This window comes from Sceloporus undulatus, chromosome 4, assembly GCF_019175285.1.
Source record: "Sceloporus undulatus isolate JIND9_A2432 ecotype Alabama chromosome 4, SceUnd_v1.1, whole genome shotgun sequence".
In the NCBI taxonomy this organism is placed as follows: Eukaryota; Metazoa; Chordata; class Lepidosauria; order Squamata; family Phrynosomatidae; genus Sceloporus; species Sceloporus undulatus.
The window spans coordinates 148,405,189-148,429,566 of NC_056525.1; the positions used below are offsets into that span (position 1 = coordinate 148,405,189).

Consider the following 24,378-nt stretch of genomic DNA (forward strand, 5'->3'; position numbering starts at 1 on the left):
ATTAAATTGTTTTATTGCTTTATTTAGTTTATTGTATATCATTAGTTTCTGTTACCGTGAACTACTTTGGGATTTTTATTACAGAAATGAAAAAGAGTTTAAAATTGTTTTTAATACATGAATAGAGAGTTGGCTTAGTGCAGGACAGTCATTCAAGTCCATGTTTAAACATTTTGTTGTGTTGTTTTAAGCATGAGTCAGCACTTTGTTAGAAAGGTTACAGATGCTGCTGAGACTTATGTTACTACGTACTAACAAAACATGGCTAAAAGCAAGAGTAGCATGAGAATACTTTGAGGCTATATTAGGGGATGTGGCTTTGATAGCACATATGCATGAATCTCTTCTTAAGAGTCAGCTGGAAGACGAGCATTGACAAAGGACAATGCAATTATGGCAAATCATGGAGGGTGCTTTGCATTCCCTAGCATCTGGTCAGTTGCTCTGCTGCCTTCAAGTGTTCTGAAGTCCCCTGGTAACTATAAATAAAACAGTAAGTCTGTCACAGGCCGGGGAACTGATAGGAAGAAACATGTATTATATGCAGACACGGACTAGTTACCAAGTATCATAATTTAATGAAAGACATGGACGTAATTGATTCACTGAGACTAGGTATGCCCCGTTCTCACAAAAGCCGGCAGTCAATAGTTTAATATCTTGGGTTTTTCTGAATATAATTTTGAAACTGTTTCGCATGCACCCATCCTCCTACTTGTATGGGGAAAAAAGCTTCAACAGAGAGCACATACATTATGGAGTTGTAATTTGTAACTACAGCACTTGCAAACTTATCAGTCCAGCACTGGCTACAGAAGAAGAAGAAAAACTTTTTTAAAAACCGTGGGTGGGGGGGAGAGATAACATTTTGACATCCACATTAAAGTATGATATCCTTTCCACCTGCCTCTACAGCAGAGGCTACAAAACAGACCCACACTACTTAACATATTACTGACAGAATGATGAGAAAGCTCCTGTCAGGCACGGGCCAGCCGGGTGTTGGAGACAAAATGCACAGCCCCAGCTGACTAGTTAGAGAAAGTCTGGAGAGGTACAATTATAGAGGCATATGACAAGCCTTCATGCTTGACTGAGTTGAGAACCGATGACATGGCATTAAACAGCAATCCTTCCTACCCAGCGGTCACAAAACAGCAATAAGTCAACTGATGCACTGTTGTAAAATCATGATTTATTCCTTTGCTTTGAATACACAAGACTACAGGATGATGTTCTGGTAGACTACCACAGCAGGTTCACTTGGGGCCCAAACATTGAGGGCCTGCCTACAGCAAGCATAAAATCAATGTGCTAACTCTGCCTGTCTAAAAGAAAAAGCTTTCCATACTAGCTGCATAATGTATACAACAACTAATTTTTTTTTTAAACTGCATTAAATCTAACGTCTCCTCATAGCTTTAAAAAGTAATGAGCTCATATAGTGTGTGTGTGTACAACTATGTGCAGGAGGAAGAGGCAAAATAAAAAAAAATGCTGCAAGTCCTAAAAACGCATATGAAATAAAAAATTTACATTGAATGAAATGTGTGAGTTCATGGAACATATGCAAGTTGTATTAATATCTGGCATATTGGTATAGTGGAATTTATTATGTTCATGGCCCCCCCCCCCGAATATGCTATTCACCACAATATAAGAAATGTGTACATCTCTCCTACACCTCAAAGAACAATAATTTCCCTCCTCTTTTAGTTACATATGTATCAAAATTAGTTATACCTACTGATTAACACCATAAGGTAAAATTTCATGGCATGGGGAATGTTAGATCTAAAAGAATGGTGGCACAGAGATTCAAGCAATTTTACATCCCCCACAAAAGAAGAATAAGAAGAGCTTGAGAGAGACATTGAATTATGTGTTTTGATATCAGTGCTTCTGCCCTTACATAGTGAACCGAAACAGAGCTGATAACTTGAAGGTTACATCACAACTCAGTCTGCATGAACTGTCATAAACACTTGGTATTAAGTTAACCTCAAAGATAAAGGACAACTCCCTTAACAATAGAATGGATTGATACCACTGTTTTCAAAGGAAACAGAGACTTCTTAAAAAAGCAAAACTCTAAAGCAGGACTTATCTTTTTACTGAGAAAATACAGTCAAAATTTGCTTTATTTTATGCTGGTATTTGCCATTGAAGAAATGTCATGGATTAAAATGAAGGATTTAAATATTTTAAAATGTGCTTCCTAAAAAATAAAAAGTAGAAATGCAGTAACCTTCAAAATTCAAGAAGTTTTAATTCAACTGGAATATACAAGTAATCTTGCTACATGTAAATATTAAGCAAGTAAAGTTCTCCTCCACCTTAGACGAAGGCAAAGGCTAACGTTCAATGAACAAAGTTTCCCAAGAAAACCCAATGATAGTGTCATCGTAACTACAGTCGACTTGAAGGCACATAATAACAAAAGGTTCTATATAGGAGCATGACAGCTAGCAATGGCCCAGTTGGGGCAAGTCTTTTCACTCTACACACAACTTTTTTCCACTGCCTTTCAATGTACAGGCTAACCACAAATACATCTAATTAATCATAATTGTCCACTTCATTTGAACCAGGAAAAAACAATCAGGATACAACTGTGTATATTGGTAATGGTCAAAGCATCTTCTCATGGATTGTGAGGAGATCCTCTCCTGCAGCAGTACGTTCTCCTCTTCTCCCCCAGATTTCCATATCACCCCAAACTTCTCTTGAGTGTTTTGCAATCCTCCAGAGCACAAATTAGAAGTGTGTGTCTGTAAAGCATAGGGGACCTAATGACTGGGTTTCTCCTATCAGCACACATACACAATTTATCCTGTCCTATGCTACCAGGTTTTTTTTTTGGGGGGGGGGGACCTGTTCTTCTGCTACCTTACAAGTCTAGGCAAAGGAGAAATGTATGAGTAGAGGCTTCCTTTCTTGATTATTCATGTCATACAGGGTGAATCAAGGGAGCACCATGGGCAGATAAAGGCCTCAATCATATATTTCCTTATTTAAGTACAGTGGTACCTCGGGTTACGAAATTAATTCGTTCCGCGGCTAATTTCGTAACCCGAAAAACCTTCGTAACCTGAATTGCCATAGGCGCTAATGGAAAAAAAGCCGCAGCTCCGCCGCGGCTCCATTGAAAATAGCGCCGAGGTTTTTTCGTAACCCGAAAAAACCTTCGTAAGCCGAAACAATAAATCCCTATGGGATTTTTTCGTATCCCGAAAAATTCGTAAGCTGGGTAATTCGTATCCCGGGGTACCACTGTAATTCTTTATTTAACCTTATTTCACAAGACTGCTTTATGTGATATTATATCATTTTGTAATTGACAGTTATGTGGTGGAAGTCCAAAGACGGAAAATAGTTAACACATGCCAAGCCAAAAAATAATGGGAATGTACAAAATTAGGATATAACCTAGTTTTCTTGTATACATGGCATCTTAAAATAGATGCCAATTTGATGGAAACATACAACACAACTCTATATAGATCTATCTGTACTAGTGAACTACACTCTGATGGTAAGGAGCTCTACAGTCTTAATCAGGGAATACCTTCTATATGTTTTTTCTTTTAATCTGAAGATTCTGTTACACATTATGATCAATAAATATGAACATTAGACACTGATGCATAAGGCAGGAAGGCTATCTGTTGCCATAGTCCATACAAATTGTTAAGAAAGCATACTGGACAGTTAGGGCTGATAGTGGCCTGGACCCTTTGTTCATCTTGGAAAAAGCTTTATTCCAAAAGTGCAATCTGGAATTTGTACTCCAAACTCTACACACACACACACACCCCACTCCTCTTGCTGACAAGGAAATGTTTGCATTGATGAAAGCAATCAGGGCATAAATGTCTTGTTTACTTCCATGGAATGGAGATCTGCCAAATTGGCTCAGCCTGGTACACCCTGTCATTGTGGGGTATCCTCCAGCCTTCAGAGAGGATGAGATTTGAAAGAGGGTAATATCTTTACTGATTGACTTTGCCCTGTGCACACAAACTCATAGTTCAATCCTCACCAGACCACTTAAGAGTCATTATCAGGACCCAAAGGGCACGTTCACCTTCGCCCTCTTGCAAGCACGTTTTGGGGTTGTTGTTTTAAATTACATTGAAGTCGTGTTTTGCTCCACAGAGAAGTGTTCCCTTCACTTTTAGGAGACCAGGCCCCAAATTAGGAAGACATTTAAAAAAGAGGGGGGGGATCCCCTATTTTGACCTGCTCCCCTCTCTTAGACCTGCTTCTCCCTCTCTGTGAGGCCTGCTTCCCTACTCCAGTCTCTAGTCATCTTCTTCACATCAGAGGGTGAGAAACCTATGTGTGTTTTAGCCTGTAGTCCCTCAAGCTGACATAGCTCTAGCCTTAGCCCCTTTAGATTTTTAGTTTTCATGGTGTTCCTCATCTCCAATTTTTATTATTATTATTTTACTTTGAGAAACAGCTTGCATTAAGTACAGACTGTTCTGTTAGTTCCTGCTGCTATCTTTCTGTCTTTTTAATAAAGAAATAATTTTTGCTCCAAAATCAGCTTGTCCTGCTATCTTATTTTTACTTGGAGTCACTTTGGCCAACTGTCCGTTTTTAAAACCTTTACCCAGCAAGATATTACAGATGGTTAGTGCATGCAAGAGCATTTTCCCCCAAAATAGTTAAACCAATGCACTGTTCATAACAATGGTTGGGACTGAAGCTGGGACGGCATGTGTTCTTTCACTGTGCTATCACACACAAATCTTTCTCCACTTCTAGTAATTAGGAGCTTTCCTTAATGTGTATCTTCTTGTACAATCTACAGGGTGGAAGAGGACATCCCAGATGCCAATAAGAAGTTGATACACCATTGGCATTACCTCTGAAGAAGTGGGTTTATGTCCACAGAAGTTCATGCTAAAATAAAAAGCAGCTTGTCTTAAAGGTGCTTCAACATTTCATTTTGTCTCCCTCTCCTTTCCTCCTTTTTAAGAATATCTTAGGGGCCAAAAAGACAGGCATCCAGGAGCAGCCAGAAGCCACTCCCAGTCCTATATCCCCGGGGCCACAGCAAGGAGTGGAAAAAAGCCGCCCCTTTTAGGGATGGTTTTGGGCCACCTTAGGTGGCCCTGGGGCAACTTCCAAGAGCTCTGGGGGCATGTGTCGTATCAATGCCATGCTCCTGGGACAGCCAGAAATCACCCCCATCTGTCTGTCTGTTTCAGGCCTTAGGTTCCAATGCACAGTTTCTTTTAAAAAGAACAACAACTACAGCAACGAAAACTTCAGTAGAGGTAATATCCTGGCTGAAAGTCTGATCTGTAGTTAGCACTTTATTCACAACAGGCAAAGGTACCCATCATCATCATCATCATCATCATCATCACCACCACCACCACTATCATTTCTTTTCATTTCACTTCCCTGCTAAACAAGCTTATTTTTTTAAAAAAAGTTAATTTGTTCTCATCATTTTCTAAGAAGTAAAATAGTTTCATTCATGGATAAAGACTGTGTTATTTTATTTTTATTTTTCATGTTGTCTTTACATTGAGAAAATGGAGCTTACCAATAAAGCTAAAGAAGTAACGAAAGAAAGAAAAAGGATGTTAAAAGCCACTTTATCTCTCTCTCTCTCTCTCTCTCTCTCTCTCTCTCTCTCCAAAACAGGATTCAATTACAGTACAAATTACAATGGGATTACAATTTCTTCCTTTGCTGTCACCTACTTATATTATTTTCTGACCATGAACGTGATTGCAGACATCACAAATGAAGCCAGGAGTTTTCGTGTCTATTTCCAGATGGCAAAGCATGTCAAGAAAATGATTTCAGGGAGTCTTCAGCAATATATTTCTATCCTTAAGTTTAAATAGGCAACACTGTGCATACACAATTATGCCTGTTGGCTTGAAAGCAATGCTACTTGGAACTTAACTGAGATGGATTTAGACTTCTAAATTACACCACATAGGAAAAGCTAAAACAAAAAGAACTATCAAAAGATTTAAGCATGACTATAGTGGCTAAACACAGCACTCTTTATCTCAGCACCATCTGCAATGGCACAAGAAAGCCATTTCAGCATAGACAGAAGCATAAAACCTGTAATAAAAAGGGCTATTTGGAATAGTAAGTTATTATCAGCCTGAAGAGCTGCTCCAAAATCAGAGCTATTACAGTATATGCTCCCAAAACACTACTCTGCAACCAAGATGAATTTAGCTATTACCAGGTTTAGGATAGCAGCTATTATCAAAGCCCCTTGATTTCTTTCAAGTAGCTCCAATGGAATAAGCCACAAGTGAATAATAAAGATCTTATAATAGCCCTTAAGAATTCTTTATAGGGTGGAAGGCACAGAAACGAACTCTAGAGAGTTAGAGAACTCTCATCCCTGCGTAAAAAAAATAATTAACCTGACTTAATGTATCTGAGTAGGCCTTATATAAATCAGACTTTTGTGCTTCAAGAGCCAGATTAAAATCGTACATTTTTTAAAAAGTATGTAGATATTGTCTCCTAAGTACATACAGAACATACCGTATTTAAATCTGCAGAGGTCTGCAGGCCCTCTTTGTGAGATACTCAATATATTCTACTTGAAAGGAGATGTGTGAAGTACTCACAGTGCTTAGTTTGCTGGAGGTAATAATGATGCGCCTCTCATGCAACATGCTGGCATAAAGTTGCAGCATGTTGTTCACATCCACAGCAACAAAATATTCAGTAAGATTTCTCTGTTTAATAAAGAATAAGGTCCATTAACACATTAATAGTGGTAACTGAGTGAGGAATAAGTTTATCTATTTCATCTGAGATGAAAGAAAGCAAAATTGATCTCGCTAAAGAAATACGTTTGCACAATAAGCATCTTTAATTTGGAAAATGAAACAATAATCACATTTCAAGATAGTCAAATTTTATATACATTGGGTAAAGTTGCCCTCCCACACAGTTTTCTTTGTTCTTTCTTTGTACAATATTAAAAATATGCATGCACACAGACATACACCTCATTGATCTTTGCATCCTTTGTGAGTGATAGTTTACTTTTAATTTAATTGCAATATATACCATTATTTGTAACATCTCCACCATCATGGAAGTTTAAAAATCTGTAGAAGATTATGGTGATGTGATGTGTAGAGCAGACAATAAAGCCAATAAGGAAGGGCTAGTTACTTTTAAGGTTTCATCCATCCTTGTAAATTCTGTGGGCATTGTCTACATGACTTTTTAAAACCCCATATCAGTATTAGGAATACTTCAAAAACTTACACTTTCAGGTACTGATGGCAGTCCAGTTAAATCAGGAGTAATGAAGTAGGAATGCTGATAAAGGATTAGGGGAAACACACAAAAAATGCAAAATTACCAGTCCAAACAGGAAAATCAGTATTAAGAACTACTGTTGATGAAATATAATTTTTGCTTTTTCAGCAATGGGAACAAATGATAAAATAATCAAAATCACTGAATAATTTAACACTCTATCACTTGAAAGTCTAAAAAGTATCCATTTCAAAAAAAATTTTTTTTTACAAAAATCATGCAGTTTTGCTAATTCTAAGAATTTACTTATTTATTAGAAAACACATACATTTACATTATCATTATCACAAGAGACTTTGTTACAAGGTTCTTTTGAATAGTTAAATTAGCAAGTAGCAATGATAATTAGGACAGCTTTTAGTTCAAAAGCCAGGGGATATACCTTCACCTTTTTTCTACAGTCACTATTGCCCTAGTCAACAATTAGTTTTTCAGGAGAATCAACGTATGTTGCCAACATCGCTCTGGTATTTCTACTATCTAAAACCTCTCTAGATGACAAGGGGAAGTTGGGGCACCTGGTACTCTTATAGAACCAGATTTAGCCTTGGGGCGTCCAATTTCTGCTTCTTAGAGTCCAGGTTTCATAATGTGAAATATTTATCTTTAAAACAAGACAAACTTCCCCTATGTTACTTTACAAGAAATGCAATCTGATAAGATTATACAGTATGTGCATAATTTACTCTGATCCACAGAAAGGATCTGCAACTAGACATACATCTAAGCAAGTAGGACTGACTGTTATGATCACTGGTCTACCAAAGGACCCTTAGGTGATGGTAGGGATGACCTTTTTCCCCCCTCTCATTCATCAGCTGCCAATTAACATGAACAGATGACCTCTGAAATTGATGGAGGATAAGAAGAAGAACTGGTGAAATCTTACCACAAAATAAAAAATAATACTGATTATACAGTGGGTCCTTCCCTTATACGGAGGATCTGTTCTGGACCCCACCTCTCGCATAAGAGAAATACTACGTATGCTTGAGCCCCACTGAAAACAATGGTGCTCGTGCATTTGGTGCGTGCCATTGTATCTTCTAGTGCATGGCTTTCAGATGTACTGTACACTGTACTGTAGCTCTGTTTTCAAAACAGTGGGCCCTTGGTATCCTCCGGGGTTTGGTTCCAGGAACCTCCGTAGATACCTAAATATGACTCATTATATATTATTAAAATTAAATTACTATATACATTGGGGCACAGTAAAATGGTACTCTTTATATAGAATGGTAAAATACAGGACATTTAAAAAATACTTTAAATATTTTCAATCCGTGGATGGTTGAATCCATGAATGCAGAATCTCCATGGATACAGACGGCCGACTACTGATACCGGGAGCACATTCACAACATAATCTTATATAAATCTCACTTAGGTCTCACTGAGTTCAATGGGTCTTACCATTGTGTAAATATGTATAGGTTTGGAGCAGTCTATAAATTAAACCCAGACCTTATGAAATTTAGACAAGCATTGTATATTATGCTAGCTTTCTTCTTGTGATGGAGGGATCTAATTCATGCAAATACTGTACTATATTCAGTGAATATAGAATTCTGAACTCGGGGAAAACAGTGTGGGTTAAAGTCAGGTGTTTGTGCCAGCAGGCCATTATTTGCCTTATTTGATTACAGTCCCATAACATGAATTCAAAAAACCAAACATATTGTATCATCACAGTTTGTTAATCACTATATAAAGCTGAAGCAATACTGAAAAAGAAAAGAATCAGCCAAAGTAGATAAATGAGCCAGGTGTTGTTGTTTTTCTGTAATATATGAAAAGAATGACAGAATTCACAGGACAAAGAAAGAATTAAAAGCCAAATACCAGGTAACCAAGAATCCATTCCAAATTTTAGAAAATATTTTCTGTTTATACAGTACTTTTTTTGGGAAAAAACTATGTATCTAGCTTTTCAAGAAAGAGTACTGGCAGAGGTCTAGGGTTCTAATCCCTCAAATTTGTTTTAATAGAACAGCATATTTCTGTTGTAAGATGGTATTCTTCTTCAGAACTATTTATACATTCAGAGCTGTAACTGTGGGGCTGTACAGACCAACCAAAAGGGCTGGAGTTGGGGGGTAGTAGAGGCATAGTGACTGAACAGCACACACTCCCAAGCTGCTGTCACACCGCACAGCCACTCAGATGGCAGGCAACGTGGGAATACTCCTGCGGCTCAGTGTTTATACATGCGGCACCAAAGAAACGGTAAAGAAACACCACTGCCACAGCAAGGGTGGCTTTTTGCCATCTCAAAAAGGAGTGGCATTTTGCTGTTTCTTTTTGAGCTGGCAAACTAGTGGATTGGGGCTGCAGCATGCAGTTGTTGTGGCCCTGATCCGATACTCAAAGGGACAGCATTCAGCTAGCCCTTTACAGCTGTCTGTTTTGGCTCTATATCTGTATTGCTAGCAATAAGAATATGTCTCAGGTACTTAACTCAAAGAGCTGTAAAAGTATTTTCCGCATTCAGTTTGCACACTTTAGTTTTTGTACCTTTGGATTTCCTATTCATTTTTTTTATGGGGGGCAGAGAGCAACTCTTATTTTTTATTTTGGTGGCTAATTATTCAACCTTTTTTCAAGACTTAGTCATTTAAAAGTGAAATATTCATCCTTGTTGAGTGATTACGTTGAAAACAACACACATCAATGAAATATAAATGAATAGGTGATGGTAAGGCACCATTCGCATGCTGCCAAAAAAGTCATGCATAAATGTATTCAGAGAAAATAATACATTTTAGATTTTCTCTTCTTCGACCACGTTCTCACAAATACAGTAATAGTTGGTATAGATAAAAACGTAACCCTTTTGTTTGGGTGTTGCTGTTGTTTTTTTAACAAAAATGCTCTAAGAATAAAGGGTAATACTACTGAATGCTTAGCATACAATTTACACACAGAAGTTTGATTTAGTCTAAACAGAAAATATATTCAAGAAGATTGCCTCATGCAAACCAGATTAAAACACAATAATTTCTCAAGGGATATTTATGAATCACTTGCAATCAACAGAGACATCATTTGGCAGGCAATTATTTCTTTCAAAGTGGGGGCTGGCTGTGAGTAGCCAGAACATTTAAAACTCACCGCTATTAAACCTGGTTGGTTTTTCAAAACCTGCTCACTTGCAAAAAACACCTCGTCGTTCTTTTTTCAATATGAGAAAGAAAATTGGACAAATTTATTTGGGCAAACCAGAGGGCTGAATTCATTCTGCTGCTCTTTTCTGAAATAACTGTCTCTGCTGTCTTTGATATCATTTATTTTAAAAAAAAATTAACAGCTTGGTTTATTTACCCTTTTTTGTTTCCAAACAACAATACAGACTTTCTGTTTCTGCAGAAAAAACAGTACTTGCAGTGGCAAAAATGAGAGGTAAATATCCAACTAACAAGTTGGAATGGCAAATAGCAGAGTCATATACTATATGAAGATTTATGGGTATACATTTAGGCAGGGGTGGCTAAGATTGTGGGTACCTCAACATTCCAGAGGGGATGTGCATATGGCCAAAAAATTGTGCAAAAAAAGCAAAACAAACAACCTCCCCCACCCCACCCCCCCAAACACACACACCAAAAAAAAAAGTGACTGGAGACTTCTAGTTTTGAAAAATGAGTTGAAAAGGCCAGGAGCAGCTTGCAAACTTTTTCCAAAAAGAACAGTTGTTTCTGGAGGTCTTCTGGAGAGAGAATTCACCCTCTTTTGGACCACAGAAAGAGCAATCTGGGAGTCTGAAAGAACCAAGGGTCACAAAACAAAGCTCTAGGGGGCTGCATATAGAGATTGGATCTGAGTCAAATGTTAAATGATCATTTTAGAATATTTTCTTGTGGTTTTTTTTTTCCCTTTCCTGGTTAATATAAGGCTACATGCAGAAATTAAAGTGTGCTTAGGTTGGATCAACATTTTGCTAATGTTTTAAAAAAAAAAACAAGAGATGATACTCCAGCAACAACGTGTTCATAATCTGAGAATCTGCTGTTATGGGTGGAATTCAGAATCCATGATGGGGACATTATATGCAAACATGTGGACATTTATTGGAACTAATGTCCCCATCATGGATTCTGAATTCCGTCCATAACAGCAGATCCTGTGTTTCTCAGTTCCTTCTAGATTGAACTCTTTAAATGAATGTCTAGTTTAGGTCTGTCCTACTTCTTCATCCAGCCAAAATGTGTGGTTAACAGTAACTTTAACTTTCAGAATGCTCTCTACAAAATTGGCGTTGATGTTTGAGCCAGAAAAAGAACTTGGTATTCAGATCCCCAGAATCTGTGGCACAAACAGTCAGAAGAAGAAAAATTGTTTTTTACTATAGTACAGAGCAAATTTATTCTGGACTGACTGAGTGCTGTCAATCATGGCATTCCAGATTGGCAACTCTTCACATATTTTTCAGAACATCAGCTAGAACTGTGCACAAAACAAATACGATTCGAAAAAATTGTCCACATCCTATCTGGCTGAAGTTACGATTGCTGGCTTGCAAGTAATGATCACTAATTTCATTTGCTTGTGTTTGGTGTGTGCTCAACAACAAAAGGGGAAAAAGAAAAATATTTTAAAATGGAGTTCTAAACCTTGAACCCAAGGTATCAAACACTTTTCATCAGAACACAGCTGATGAATAGGCCAGTACTCAGTAAGACTAAGAAATGCTGGTTAATGGGCCAGGCAGCCAAACAGCGATACCAGATCAATGTCATCTATATGGCTTAATAGGAATGGAAACAATATTTTGGACTGTATATTTTAACTTCGTAAGCTGCTCCGACTGCTTTTTGTAGAGAGGCAGGATATAAATAAATTTTATTATTTTTTATTACTATTAGAAAATATACTGAGAATGGTTGAAAAATGTGTTTCTCAAGTGCTGAGAAACTCTGATGAGGATGATCCTAGAATGATGACAATCTTCATGTTTTGTGACTAATCTTGCACAAAAACTGCATGTGGTTTCCATGCATAGAAAACAGCATTTTCTGCACAAGAAGCACATATTATTTTGCGTGGAAAATAATAAGTTTCCAAACTCTAATTAGTTTCTGAATACTACGTAGTTTTTGAAAACTTTCTTGCAGTGGAAAAAAAATTACTAAAATTACTAATTGCTTCCTTCAACAACAAAATTAGTAAAGAGTTAAATCCCTACTTCACATCAAAAGATTAAACCTCTTTTGAATCCCGAGGAAGGTATGCTCCTAATGGTTGTAGCCATTATTCACTTTTCCCAATTGGCTTTACTTACTGACGAAGATCTTTTGCACTGACCATGTACAACTCAACAAAGAAAAGAAATGAAGTCCTCTTGATGCATAAGGACAGGTTACTCACCTGTAACGGTATTTCTTCGAGTGGTCATCTGCGAATTCATACAAATGGGTTTCACTGCGCCTGCGCAGTGCTGTTCGGATACTTCTAGAATCACTGGGCAAAGTACACTTTGCAACATATAGAAACTTTTTGGCGGTAACCCCGCCCCCCCTCCTATAAAGCCCCGGTTCCCGCTCTTTTCCCCAGTTCCAAAATTTTTTCCCGCCAAGTAGGCGATGTAAGACAGAGCCAAAGTGAGCAGGACACCGAGGGGAGGATGGGCGGGATTTGTATGAATTCGCAGATGACCACTCGAAGAAATACCGTTACAGGTGAGTAACCTGTCCTTCTTCTTCGTGGTCTCTGCGAATCATACAAATGGGTTTAGACTGACAAGCTTAGGTATACGGCGGAGGGAGTGTCCTGAAACCCAAGCTATGGTAAACCAAGGTAATTTTATTACAACAATAAACTGTGAACCATCAAAGAGTCAGTCCTGTTTTTTGCACAACATATCAAATGCAGACATAATATGCAAGGCATAAGAAGGGCATGTAGGGTCACGCACGACCATACCCATTGGCATTGTGCAAGCATAACCCACAGTTGCAGTGAATAATAACTTTGCAGAACCTGAGGAGGAATTGTAAGGTCATGCAAGACCAGTCTCCCTGGAAGCGAACACAAGTGAGCACATTATAGACCAATTCAAAGGCACATGACACAAAATAAGACATCAATGCAACCCAGAAACCAAGACAGCCCTCCCAAAGGCTGCGTCCCGAATTGCCCTGGTGTCCAGTCTATAATGTTTTATAAAAGTCAATGGCTGGGACCAAACAGCAGCCTTGCAGACATCATCTAAAGGAATGCTAGCCAAAAAGGCAGAGGATGCTGTGACCGCCCTGGTCGCATGCGAGCGGACCTTGGCCGGTACCGGCTTCCCCGACAGTTCATAACAAAGACGGATGGTGCTCGCCACCCATTTTGAGAGTCTCTGGGGCGACACCGGCAAACCCTTCCTTGGTTCCGAATAGCACTGGAAAAGCCTTTCGGTACGGCTGGAACCCATAGTCCTGTCCAGGTAGAAAGCCAGGGCTCTCCTGACGTCCAGCATATGGAGGCTGCGTTCCTCCATAGTCGATGGATTCGAAGCCAAGGTCAGCAACACAATGTCCTGACACATGTGAAAAAGGGATACCACCTTAGGGAGGAAGGTGATATCAGTCCGGAGTACCAATTTGTCCTTGTGGAACCGGAGGAAAGGTTCATCCCTCCGTAGGGCACAAAGTTCTCCTGCCCGGCGAGCCGAGGTGATGGCCACCAGGAAAACAGTCTTCCAGGTTAAGAGTCTTAAGTCTGTTGTGGCCAAGGGCTCAAAGGGCTTGGACTGGAGGGCAGCCAACACAACCTCCAAGCTCCAAGCCGGGGCAGGGAGAGAAACCTGGGGGTAGAGGTTATTACATCCTTTTAAGAAGTTTTTTACCAGAGGGTCCCTGAAAAAGGAAGGCAAACCATCATATTGAAAATGTGAACAAATAGCAGACAGGTAACATTTTATGGAAGCAAGGCACAGCCCCGCATCCACCAGTGACATCAAGAAGTCCAGCACCACTGGCACAGTGATGCTCTCCGGCGACAAACTCCTTTCAGCAAGGAATGAAAGGAATCTCTTCCATTTTGAGGCATAGGATCTCTGGGTCGCAGGCCTATGTGCGGCACGGATCACCCTCCGCACCGAAGGTGTCAGCGCCGTCAATGCAGGAGCCTCCAAGCCACCATCGGCAACGAGTCGATGTTGGGATGCCGAACCCTCCCCCCTTGGAGGGTGAGAAGGTCCGGCCTCGGTTCCAGCCGGAGAAACTCGCCGTTGGAAAGGTGTAGAAGCAGCGGAAACCACGGCTGTCTCGGCCACCACGGGGTGATGAGGATCACGTCGACTCTCTCCCTGGACATCTTGGACACCACCCTGGTCAGCAGCGGAAACGGGGGAAAGGCATAGATCGTTTCCCGGGACCAGTCGAAGGCGAATGCATCTTCGAGAGGACTCTTGTGTCGCACCCGAGAACAGAACTGGGGACAGTGGCTGTTGGAGGCTGTCGCAAACAGGTCGACCTGGGGAGCTCCCCACCTGCAAAATAGGTCGCCGACTGTCTCTGGATGAAGCCTCCACTCGTGGCAGGTTGATGTTCTGATGAGCTGATCCGCTAGGGTGTTTTCTTCTCCTGGTAGGTGAATCGCCTGAAGGAGAATGCGCCTGTGGATGCACCAGTCCCAGATCCTTAACGTGATGTCTAAGAGAGTTCTGGATTTGGTGCCTCCCTGTTTGTTGACATAGTACATCACAGTTGTGTTGTCGGTCCTGAGTAGAATCACCTTGCCTGAAACGGTGGATTCGAATGCTTTCAGAGCCTTCTCGACCGCCAACATTTCCAGCGCGTTGATGTGGAGCGCATGTTCCTGCAGGGACCACTTCTCTCTTATGCATAGGTCCCGAAGGTGTGCACCCCAGCCTTCCATCGACGCATCCATCGTCAGAGTCATTTGTGGTTGAGGCTGGACGAAGGGCATACCTATGCACACGTTTTGGGAGTCTAGCCACCACCGGAGGGAGGAAGTCACGGCCCTCAGTATAGTGAGCCACCTGTTTGGTGAGTCTGTCAAAGGGTTGAAAACGGAGAGGAACCATGCCTGAAGAGGCCTGAGGCGCAGTCGTGCCCATGGGATGACGAATGTCGTGGAGGCCATGTGTCCCAAGGTGACCTGTATGTCCCTGGCTTTGAGTCTCCTGCGCGAGTGAACGGCGCGCACTGCGGCTGACAGGGCCTGAAAGCGGTCCTGAGGAAGGTAGGCCATAGACTCTTCGGAGTCGAGAACGGAGCCGATGAAACGGACCTGCTTGGATGGGGTCAAGTGGGACTTCTCCAGGTTGACCACCAGACCCAACTCCGACAAGAGGTTTAGGGTAAAATGAATTGCGTCCTGGAGCTCCGGTCTTGACGGGGCTGTCAGCAGCCAGTCGTCGAGGTAAGGAAAAACGCTGAATCCCTTCTGATGGAGGTAGGCTACTACTGGGGCCATGCACTTCGTGAATACTCGCGGAGCCGTGGCCAAGCCGAATGGGAGCACATTGTAGTGGTAGGCGACGGAGCCGATGGCGAAGGCGAGGAACCTGCGATGGGATTCTCTTATCCCGATGTGGAAATAAGCATCCTTCAGGTCTACCGTCGCGAACCAGAGGTCCTGCTGGAGCATAGGCAAAATGGAAGCCAGCGTTACCATGCGAAAACGTCTATATCTTAGAAAAGAGTTCAGTTCTCTTAGATCCAGTATGGGTCTGATTCCCCCATCTGGCTTTGGAACCGTGAAATATCTGGAGAAAAAGGCTTTGGGCCACAAATCCGGAGACAAGGGGGAGATGGCCCCTTTTTGAAGGAGGGAGCGCACTTCGTCAAGAAGGGTGCCCGAGGGGGCAGTAGAAATAAAAGCTCCGGTGGGCGGGAGCTCTTCGAACTCGAGGGTATAGCCCCTTCGGATGATGTTTAAGACCCAGGAGTCAGAGGAGATGGAGGCCCATGTGGTGGCAAAGGGCCTCAGGATGTCAAGGAAAAACAAATTAGAGGAGGCGAAGAGCGCTAGGGATCTTCATGCCCTTTTCTTCCCCTGGTCGGGCTCCTGTTGGCGGTTCTTTCGGTACCGAGACTGGTTGCGACGGCCCAAGGAAGAGGACTGCTGAGGGGGGTAGCCCTGCCGCTGTGACCCCTGCTGATGGAACTGACGTTCCTGGTAAGGAGACCTCTGGAACTGACCTTGGTGGTGTTGCCAGGGACGAAGACGCTTGCGGAAGGAGGAAGGGCCCGGAGTGGACATGCCATGCTTACGAGTGGCCACCTTCATGCGGAACTTTTTGTTGAGCCGTTCGTCCGTGTCGGCGTGGAACAAACCAGAGCCATCGATGGGCATGTCCTCAATCGTAGACCTCACGCTCTGATTGAGGTCCGAGCCGCGGAGCCAGGCGTGTTTTCTCAACACGATGGAGGCCGACATAGCCCTTCCAACGCATTCCGTGACATTCCTAGCCGCAGTGATCAGCCAGCTGCCAATCGAGTGGGTCTCATCCCTGATCTTGGTCAAGGTCCTCTGTACCTCGTCGGGAACGTCCGGGACTATCGGGGAGATGCCCTCCATCAGAGTCTGGACGTACGCTCCCATGCAAGCCGTGTAACTAGTGGCCTTCGCCGCCAGTGCCGCTGCCGCATATGCCTTCTTGGCCAGGGCGTCTATCTTCCTGGCTTCCTTATCCACCGGGGAGGTGGTTTGGCGTTGGGTGGAGGTCTGCTGGGCACCTTCCACTATCGCTGAATTCTGGCGCGGATGGGATATGAGCCACGGAGCATTGGGGGCCGCAACCTTGTACAGCGACTCAATCTTCCGCGGAGGCCCAAGAGGTGAAGAAGGAGAGTCCCAAGAACGCTTAAGGATCGTTTCCAAAGATGGAAGAAACGGAACACACGGGGGTGTTGGAACCCGGGCATGGACCCGACGTTCGACTGGGTCTGCTGCATCCGCCTCCGGGTAAACGAGATCAATGTCCAGGGCCCTGGACATCTTGATAATGTGTTCCGCGAAGGAACGAACATCATCCGATGGGGAGGCCGCTTCCGGGTAGTGAAGATCCTGCGGCGACTGGCGCGGGAGGTCTTCAACATCTGAAGGGTCTTCTGTGCCGACCGAAGCGTCCGCCTCGGAATCGGAGGAGTCCAGCTGAACAACAATATTCTGCCTAGCTGGTCGCGGTGACGGCTGAAGCAAAGCAGCTCTGGAAGCGGGGACAGGGTCCCGATGGCGTTTCTCCGGCTGCGAAACCTCTCGGGGACGATCACGGGGGCGATCACCTGAACGCACTCTGGACATCGCGACGTCCCTGGACACCTTTAGGTAGAACTGGTCTGCCTCGGAGTCGTAGAACAGCCCATCATCAGCAGGCACCGTTAGAGGAGACAGGGGGGGCTGGCGATGGAGACCTGGGGGTCGCTCACTCTGCGCTGGAGAACGAAGCGCTGGGGATGGAGACCGCGAGGGTAGACCCCGAGAAGGAGATCTTGAGAGCCTGTCCCGGGAGTCTTCCTCATTTGAGAGGAGAAAGGGAACGGTCGTTGTCGCCGACAGTCCCGGGGTCGACGAAGTTTGCTGAGCCTCGGACGCAACCGTCAGGGTGTCCCGCCTCGGGGAATCTGGTCGGATGCGAGGGCGAACCGGACGATCCACATCCTTAGCCACCTCAGGCTCCTTGCGAGGGTGCTCCTTGGCGTGCTTCGCCTTCTTGGAAGCCATAGCCTCCGATGTGGAATCGGATGCTTTCCTTTTCTTGGATGACGCGGAGCCAGGTGGTGCATCCAGAGGAAAGAAGGGGATAGGCGACTCCGTGAGCCTTCCACCCGGTCTGGGCGCATCCTCCTTGCGGGGGGCAGCCTTCGCCTTGGAGGAGCTGTCCCTGACGGTCCCCAATCCATCCTTCGGGTCCGACGGAGCTTCCTTACGGGACCTGTGCTCCGATGCCGGCCGCGAGGTCTTAGCAGGGGTATCCCGTTTCCGAGATGAAGACGATGCGGCGGCCGTACCCACAAACCCAGATTTATGCGGGTGCTTGGTGGGCTTGGTGGTGGCACTGGGCTTGTCAGATCCACGGGCCACATTTGCATCGGGGTTGGGACCCCCGGAACGATCGGATGTCGATGGGGGAGCACTTGCCGGGCCATCTCTGGCGGAAAGAGCCGCCGAAACAGGGACCACAGGAGCCGAAGACAGGCGAGGATCCCCTTCCCGGATCTTACCCTGGGCTATTGCTGAAGTAAGCCGCGATTCCCGGTTCTTCCTGGCCTGGGAGGACATCGATTTGCAGAGGGAGCAGGACTTCACATCATGGTCCTTCCTGAGACAAAAAAGGCAGGAGGTGTGGGGATCCTGCACCGGCACTTTTCCCCCGCAAATGTCACACTTCTTGAATGGAGGAGACATCGCTACCGAGGTCGACAGATCTAAAACGAAGTCCAAAATCAAGGTCAACAGTCCAAAAGTCCAGTACACGGGGGAAGAAGAAACGCCAAAGTCCAAAAAACAGTCCGAGTCAAAAAACCAGTGATCCAAAAACGAGCTAACACGAGCGAAGTTCCAAACAGCAGCCAAACACGGCGGAAAAAATGGAACTGGGGAAAAGAGCGGGAACCGGGGCTTTATAGGAGGGGGGCGGGGTTACCGCCAAAAAGTTTCTATATGTTGCAAAGTGTACTTTGCCCAGTGATTCTAGAAGTATCCGAACAGCACTGCGTAGGCGCAGTGAAACCCATTTGTATGATTCGCAGAGACCACGAAGAAGAAATGTGAATTACGGTAGTCACATCTATTACCATGGTTCTGTCTCTCCATAAGATTCTGTTCTGTTCTACAGAATCCATAACCACTTCAGTCAATCACTACACAGTGATAATGACTCAGAAAAACACTGTACCTGTGAACAAGGTTGTTAGCTCAATCCAATCCCTACTCATTTTATCAAGATTCCACTGAGCGAAGCTGCATTCAAGTTGTGCTTCACCATCTTTCTAAATAACCACAGATATAGGCGCCTGCTCCCATAAGCATATCTCAGCTTTTAAAACCTACCTGCTTATGGGCTTCAAGTCCCAGAGTCTGAATGGAACCTATACCAATGAGTGTAAGCTGTAGACATCTCCCCACCAGCAGCAGCATGGGAATGTACACACAAGCACATACAGACTTCAAAAACAGGATGTTGTCCCACCGACTCAACAAAATGGGACACACTAATAGCCATGTGTACATTTGTTGAGGAGTGAGAGTCACAGCTTCCACAATAACAAATTAAGAAATCAAAGAGAACCTTGTAATTCCCTTAAAGAACATTCTTGGGAGATCTGTCTCTTAATTTGAGCACCATGAAAATATAAAATGAATACTTAAACATAGCACAAGCTCACTAACTATTACAGCACTAAGAAAGCCATTTGATTATGAATACGTTAGCATTTCTTTAATGAACGGGATACCTACCAAATTTAAGCTGATAGGAGTGTTGGCCTCTGGCACAGGATGGTTATACCAGGTGTCCAACAAATCATTCAGGTCATCTTCCTATTTAAAGTAAGTTTTGAAAAAAGTATTCAATAGCCTTATAAACATCAAGCACACTATCCAGCAGCTTGAATAGCTCCACAATCACATTGTGCTCCTTTAGTCTACTATACACAAATTATTCCACAATTCATTAAAGAAAATGGACAAATCCTTCATATGTGAAGCAGAGCTCCAGGGATTGTGGGCACTGCATATTCGGAAACTGTCTTCACAGATTAACATAAATGCAATGTGTAAGGTGGTAAGAAATATATGGTGCCAATAATAATAAAATTGATTTCTACATTCAACTAATCACCATGTGTTAAACTTCAGGGTATCAGTTTTTCTTAGAATTACATTATGCATCATCATTTTTTCCTTAAGAGGTTCATTTAAAACAACACAGTTTTCAAGTCCTCCCCAGTTTGTAGGCCAAGACACATAAAGTTTTATATTGATGAAACTTTTTTTAAAAAAAATTCATGTGTATTGGCATACAAACTATGCCAATATTTAACAGTGTCCATGTGGCACCACCAGTAAATTTTAATGCTAAAAATTGCTCAGTTAAAATTATGCTAAAACCTGGTAACACAAGGTAAGCATCCAAATGCATTTAGTAAATCTACAATGACTGATTTCCAATGAAGATATCCTATGATCCATGCATCAAGGTGCTTTCTACACCTTTTAGGAAAACAGTAAGCTAGTCTGTCCAATATCAGACTTTTAATGGTATTTGTTTTTTAATCATGTGAAGACCTGGGTTTGTTTTTTTAAAATTAGTCTATAAAGTCCAGAACTTCATCTCATGCCATTAACATTCACATCACTTCACAAATAATCGTCCTAAAAATATCATAGAATCATAGAATCATAGAATCGTAGAGTTGGAAGAGACCACAAGGGCCATCCAGTCCAACCCCCTGTCTTCAAATATCTATTGTGCCTATTGCAGTGAAGACACCTACAAATAATCAATTCAGTTTCTCTTTAATCCTCCTTTTGCACTCGTTTTACTCTGTTGTCATCCACCAGTCCAACCACTCCCCTAAGTGGTTCCTTGTCTCTGGTGTATTCAAATAATTATTTACTAATGGTCTTGTTAACATGAATGGCAAGGCCATATTAATACTATGTGCTCTTCAAAATTCTTTTTTGCATCCCTTATTGCCTTCATGCATTTCCTTTGACCAGGTTTTTGTTCTTTTTTGTTCTCCTCATTTGGACCAAATGTCCATTTGCTGAAGTAAGCATCTCTAGATAATACCTATTAAGCATGCTGAAGACTTCTTGTATACCTTTCCTCATCTGCAGTATACATTCTGAGCATCTATCGTTGTGATTTTGAATAAATCCCCAGGCACACCTAGTATAGTAGGTGTTTTTGTGTGAGGGACTGTGAGCTGTGCAGGGCTGTGAATGCCAACTCGTCCATACCAAGAAAAGAACAGTGCATTGTAGTACACACTTTTGTATTTGTCATAACGCTTACCAGAAAAATCATAGGAATCTCAGAGCCAATTCCAAACTTAATGAAAACACGTCAACCTTTTTCCCATGCAATACCTTATACATTCAAGTACATACTGATATCATCTTACAGAGTGTTAACCACATGGAAGTCATCCCATGAGTGTGCTCAACACATGATTGTAAAATAACCAATCCATATGTAATATGCTTCCACCATGGGAGTGCTTTGGAATGCTGTCCATGGAAGAAAAAATGGTCAAACCCTGCATCCAAACTGAAAATCCACATGAATTGTCCAGGAAATGTAGAAATTCACATGGGTATTCTATTCTATCACATTTGCACATGTATTCCTCCATGGGGGTGGGGGTGAGGGAATCCAAAGCACTCTCAGGTAGGAAAATGGTTCAGTTGTTACCAGCTTTTAGTTAAATGAAAGATAAGCAATTCCATAATAATTTGAAATCATAATAGCAAATGTCTATGCAGTGATATATCCCAAAGGCTCAGGAAGAAAAGATACACAACAAAACAGAACACACTAAAAATGGTGAGTCAAACTGAAATTAATAATTTAGGGCTACTATAACAGTAGGTTCAATAGATTCAATAGGCCATCTTGGCCTAAAGATATTTTATACCTAAACCATCCTTTCCAATGTAGACATTCATGCATATGTTTTCTACAAAATAAAAGCAAGGAGAGATTCTTTAGTTTTACTAGGCTAGACATTTTTATACTTGTTGTTATTTGCCATCAAGTTGACTTTAACATATGATCACCCAATGAATGAGAGATCTCCAAGAGTCCCAGCCATCTACCATACAGTTCTCCTCTGCATTATAGATGCTTCAGCACTACTGTATGCACTTCTGGGCAACAGTATGAAAACATATGCTGCAAAAGTAGTAATGTTGTTGAGAACTGTGGTATAAACAACAGAAGCAGACTGAAAAATAAAAATTATCTCATCTAAAAAGAATAAATATTTTCTTGGGAAATGGCATGTACAAAGAAAGATTCAGCATTCAATTATTATGGATTAGTTCCTATGAGAATCAGTGGGAGGTAGTGGTTTGTACATTGAGCTAGGACTCTGGAGAACAGACTTCAAGTCCCTGCTCAGCCATGGAAACCCACTCAGAGACCTTGGGCAAGCCACACTTTCTCAGCTTCAGAGGAAGGCAAAGGTCTCTCTGAACAAATCTTACAAAGAAAAGTCCGCAACAAATTTGTCTTAGAAGCACAATAAACTGGAAATGACTTGAAGGCACACAACAACAACAACATTAGTTACTATCCATAGGGTGATTTAAGAACTTTCAGACTTTAATCATGGTATAACTGAACTATCTGCAGCCTATATGCAGCAGATAAGAAGGAAAAATAAAAGCAGGATTCAATACCTTAGAAGACTGAGTAGGCCATCAATCACCAGTTATAGACTCCTGCACTATAACTACAGTCCTATTCAGACAACATTCATAGACTAAATGCTTGGGGTGAGGAAAAATGTCATAACTATTATCTCCTGATCTCTGGGCACTTCACCAAAGGTCTGATTAAGACACATATATGACCAGAGCCCTGCCATCTGAACAGTGAAAGCCTATGCATGGGCAATCTGAATGTGCAGAGGGACTATCCAGTGAATATTAAATAGCCATTTATATGATGAAATCAACACATTAGTGTCTTTACCACAAAACAAAAAATGGGATCTTTAAGTAAAGCCATTTATGTAGTTTCTGAAGTATATGTTGTATGTTATAATGAATTTGAGAATTATGATATAGTGACACTGTATTCACACTTTTTTGAAATTTGTAAACTGGTTTTATATTTTAGGGTCCAAATGTGTGATATGATAATTGATGGATTTTCTTTCTGGAGTGGATCTGATTTGTTCATGTACACTTCTGTCTGGTATATCTATGACAGAGAGAAATGTGTGTACTTGTAGGTTTGCAGAGGAAGCATCTCTCACCTCATTCTTTCCCTCTTGATTTATGCATACCTGAAACTGGACAACCTCAAAGTGCCCAAATGTTTACATGTGTAAATAAAATATGGTCAAAACAACTGTTATCTGGCAAATGAAATTTTCATTTAGCAAATGTTTTGGTACACAATTAAAAACATACAAACACCAGAGCAACCTCTGTTATGGGCCATGACTTTTTAAAAGTTTGGCAATGTTACAGTTTCTTCTAAACTATAGTACATTTCATGAAGAGTAAAAGAAATTATGAAATTACCTGATCTTTAGCCAAATAATCTGCCAGTGTATTTAAAAGTTTGTAGTATACTTCAAACCATGGTAAGTAGCTAGAAAAGAGGAATACAGTAGCTTTAGAAATACACAAGCATAACATGAAAATTACTGCACCGTACTTTTCAAGGAGTGGGCACAAGTCTGGTAGTAAACATTTTGTGAAGCACTTCATAAAGAACTAATGTGACTGCTCCTGTAAATTTCAGACAATTGGGAAACGATCCTGGTTAGCAGAGCTGGAAAACAGTCTAGCAGGGTCTCACTAAACTAAACTAGTATTATAACTGACCTGACTAGCCTATCACATTGCCTTCTACTTGCCTAAACAAAACAAAATCTTACATTTCAAGAGGATAAGAGGAGTTTTGTTGTTGCTTCCTGCTTTGTTCTGACAAAGCAGAATTGGGGAGCTCCTTCCAGTGGAGATCAATACTTGTCTGAATTGTTCCTTCCCCCTAGAAAGCAACACTTGCCTGCCTTTCCTAGAATAAATGGGAATTCTTGTTGCCTCTAACCACAAAGATGATAAAATGATGTGTTGATTACTATACACAAACAGGGACGTAGCCAGGATTTTAGGAAGGGGGGGAGGTCCAGACTAAGTGCCACCATTATAATGGGGCTTGGGAACAGCGGCGCAGCAGCACACACCATTCATTTTTCTAATGGAAGGGGGGGTCCAGACCCCAAAGAACGCCCCCTTGGCTACGTCCCTGACACAAAGAAACAGCTTTTGTACTCCATATTTATATGAAATACTTGCAGAGAAAGAAAGCTACTGGACATATTCTTCAGATGACAAATAATAATAATAGTA

General features: G+C 42.0%; 1 protein-coding gene across 3 annotated transcripts in view; it reads right to left on the reverse strand.

Moving 5' to 3' along the window:
* DENND1B (DENN domain containing 1B) overlaps positions 1-24,378 on the reverse strand; it is a 223,955-nt gene that overhangs the window by 88,997 nt on the left and 110,580 nt on the right. For 2 of the 3 annotated variants that reach the window (XM_042463239.1, XM_042463238.1), the window contains exons 6-10: positions 23,545-23,614; positions 19,744-19,824; positions 10,441-10,500; positions 7,276-7,329; positions 6,624-6,734 (exon numbers count right to left, since the gene is read on the reverse strand). In XM_042463239.1, the coding sequence (XP_042319173.1) occupies positions 6,624-6,734; positions 7,276-7,329; positions 10,441-10,500; positions 19,744-19,824; positions 23,545-23,614 (376 nt within the window). The remainder of the gene's footprint in view (positions 1-6,623; positions 6,735-7,275; positions 7,330-10,440; positions 10,501-19,743; positions 19,825-23,544; positions 23,615-24,378) is intronic. The other variant, XM_042463240.1, reaches the window with a different exon arrangement.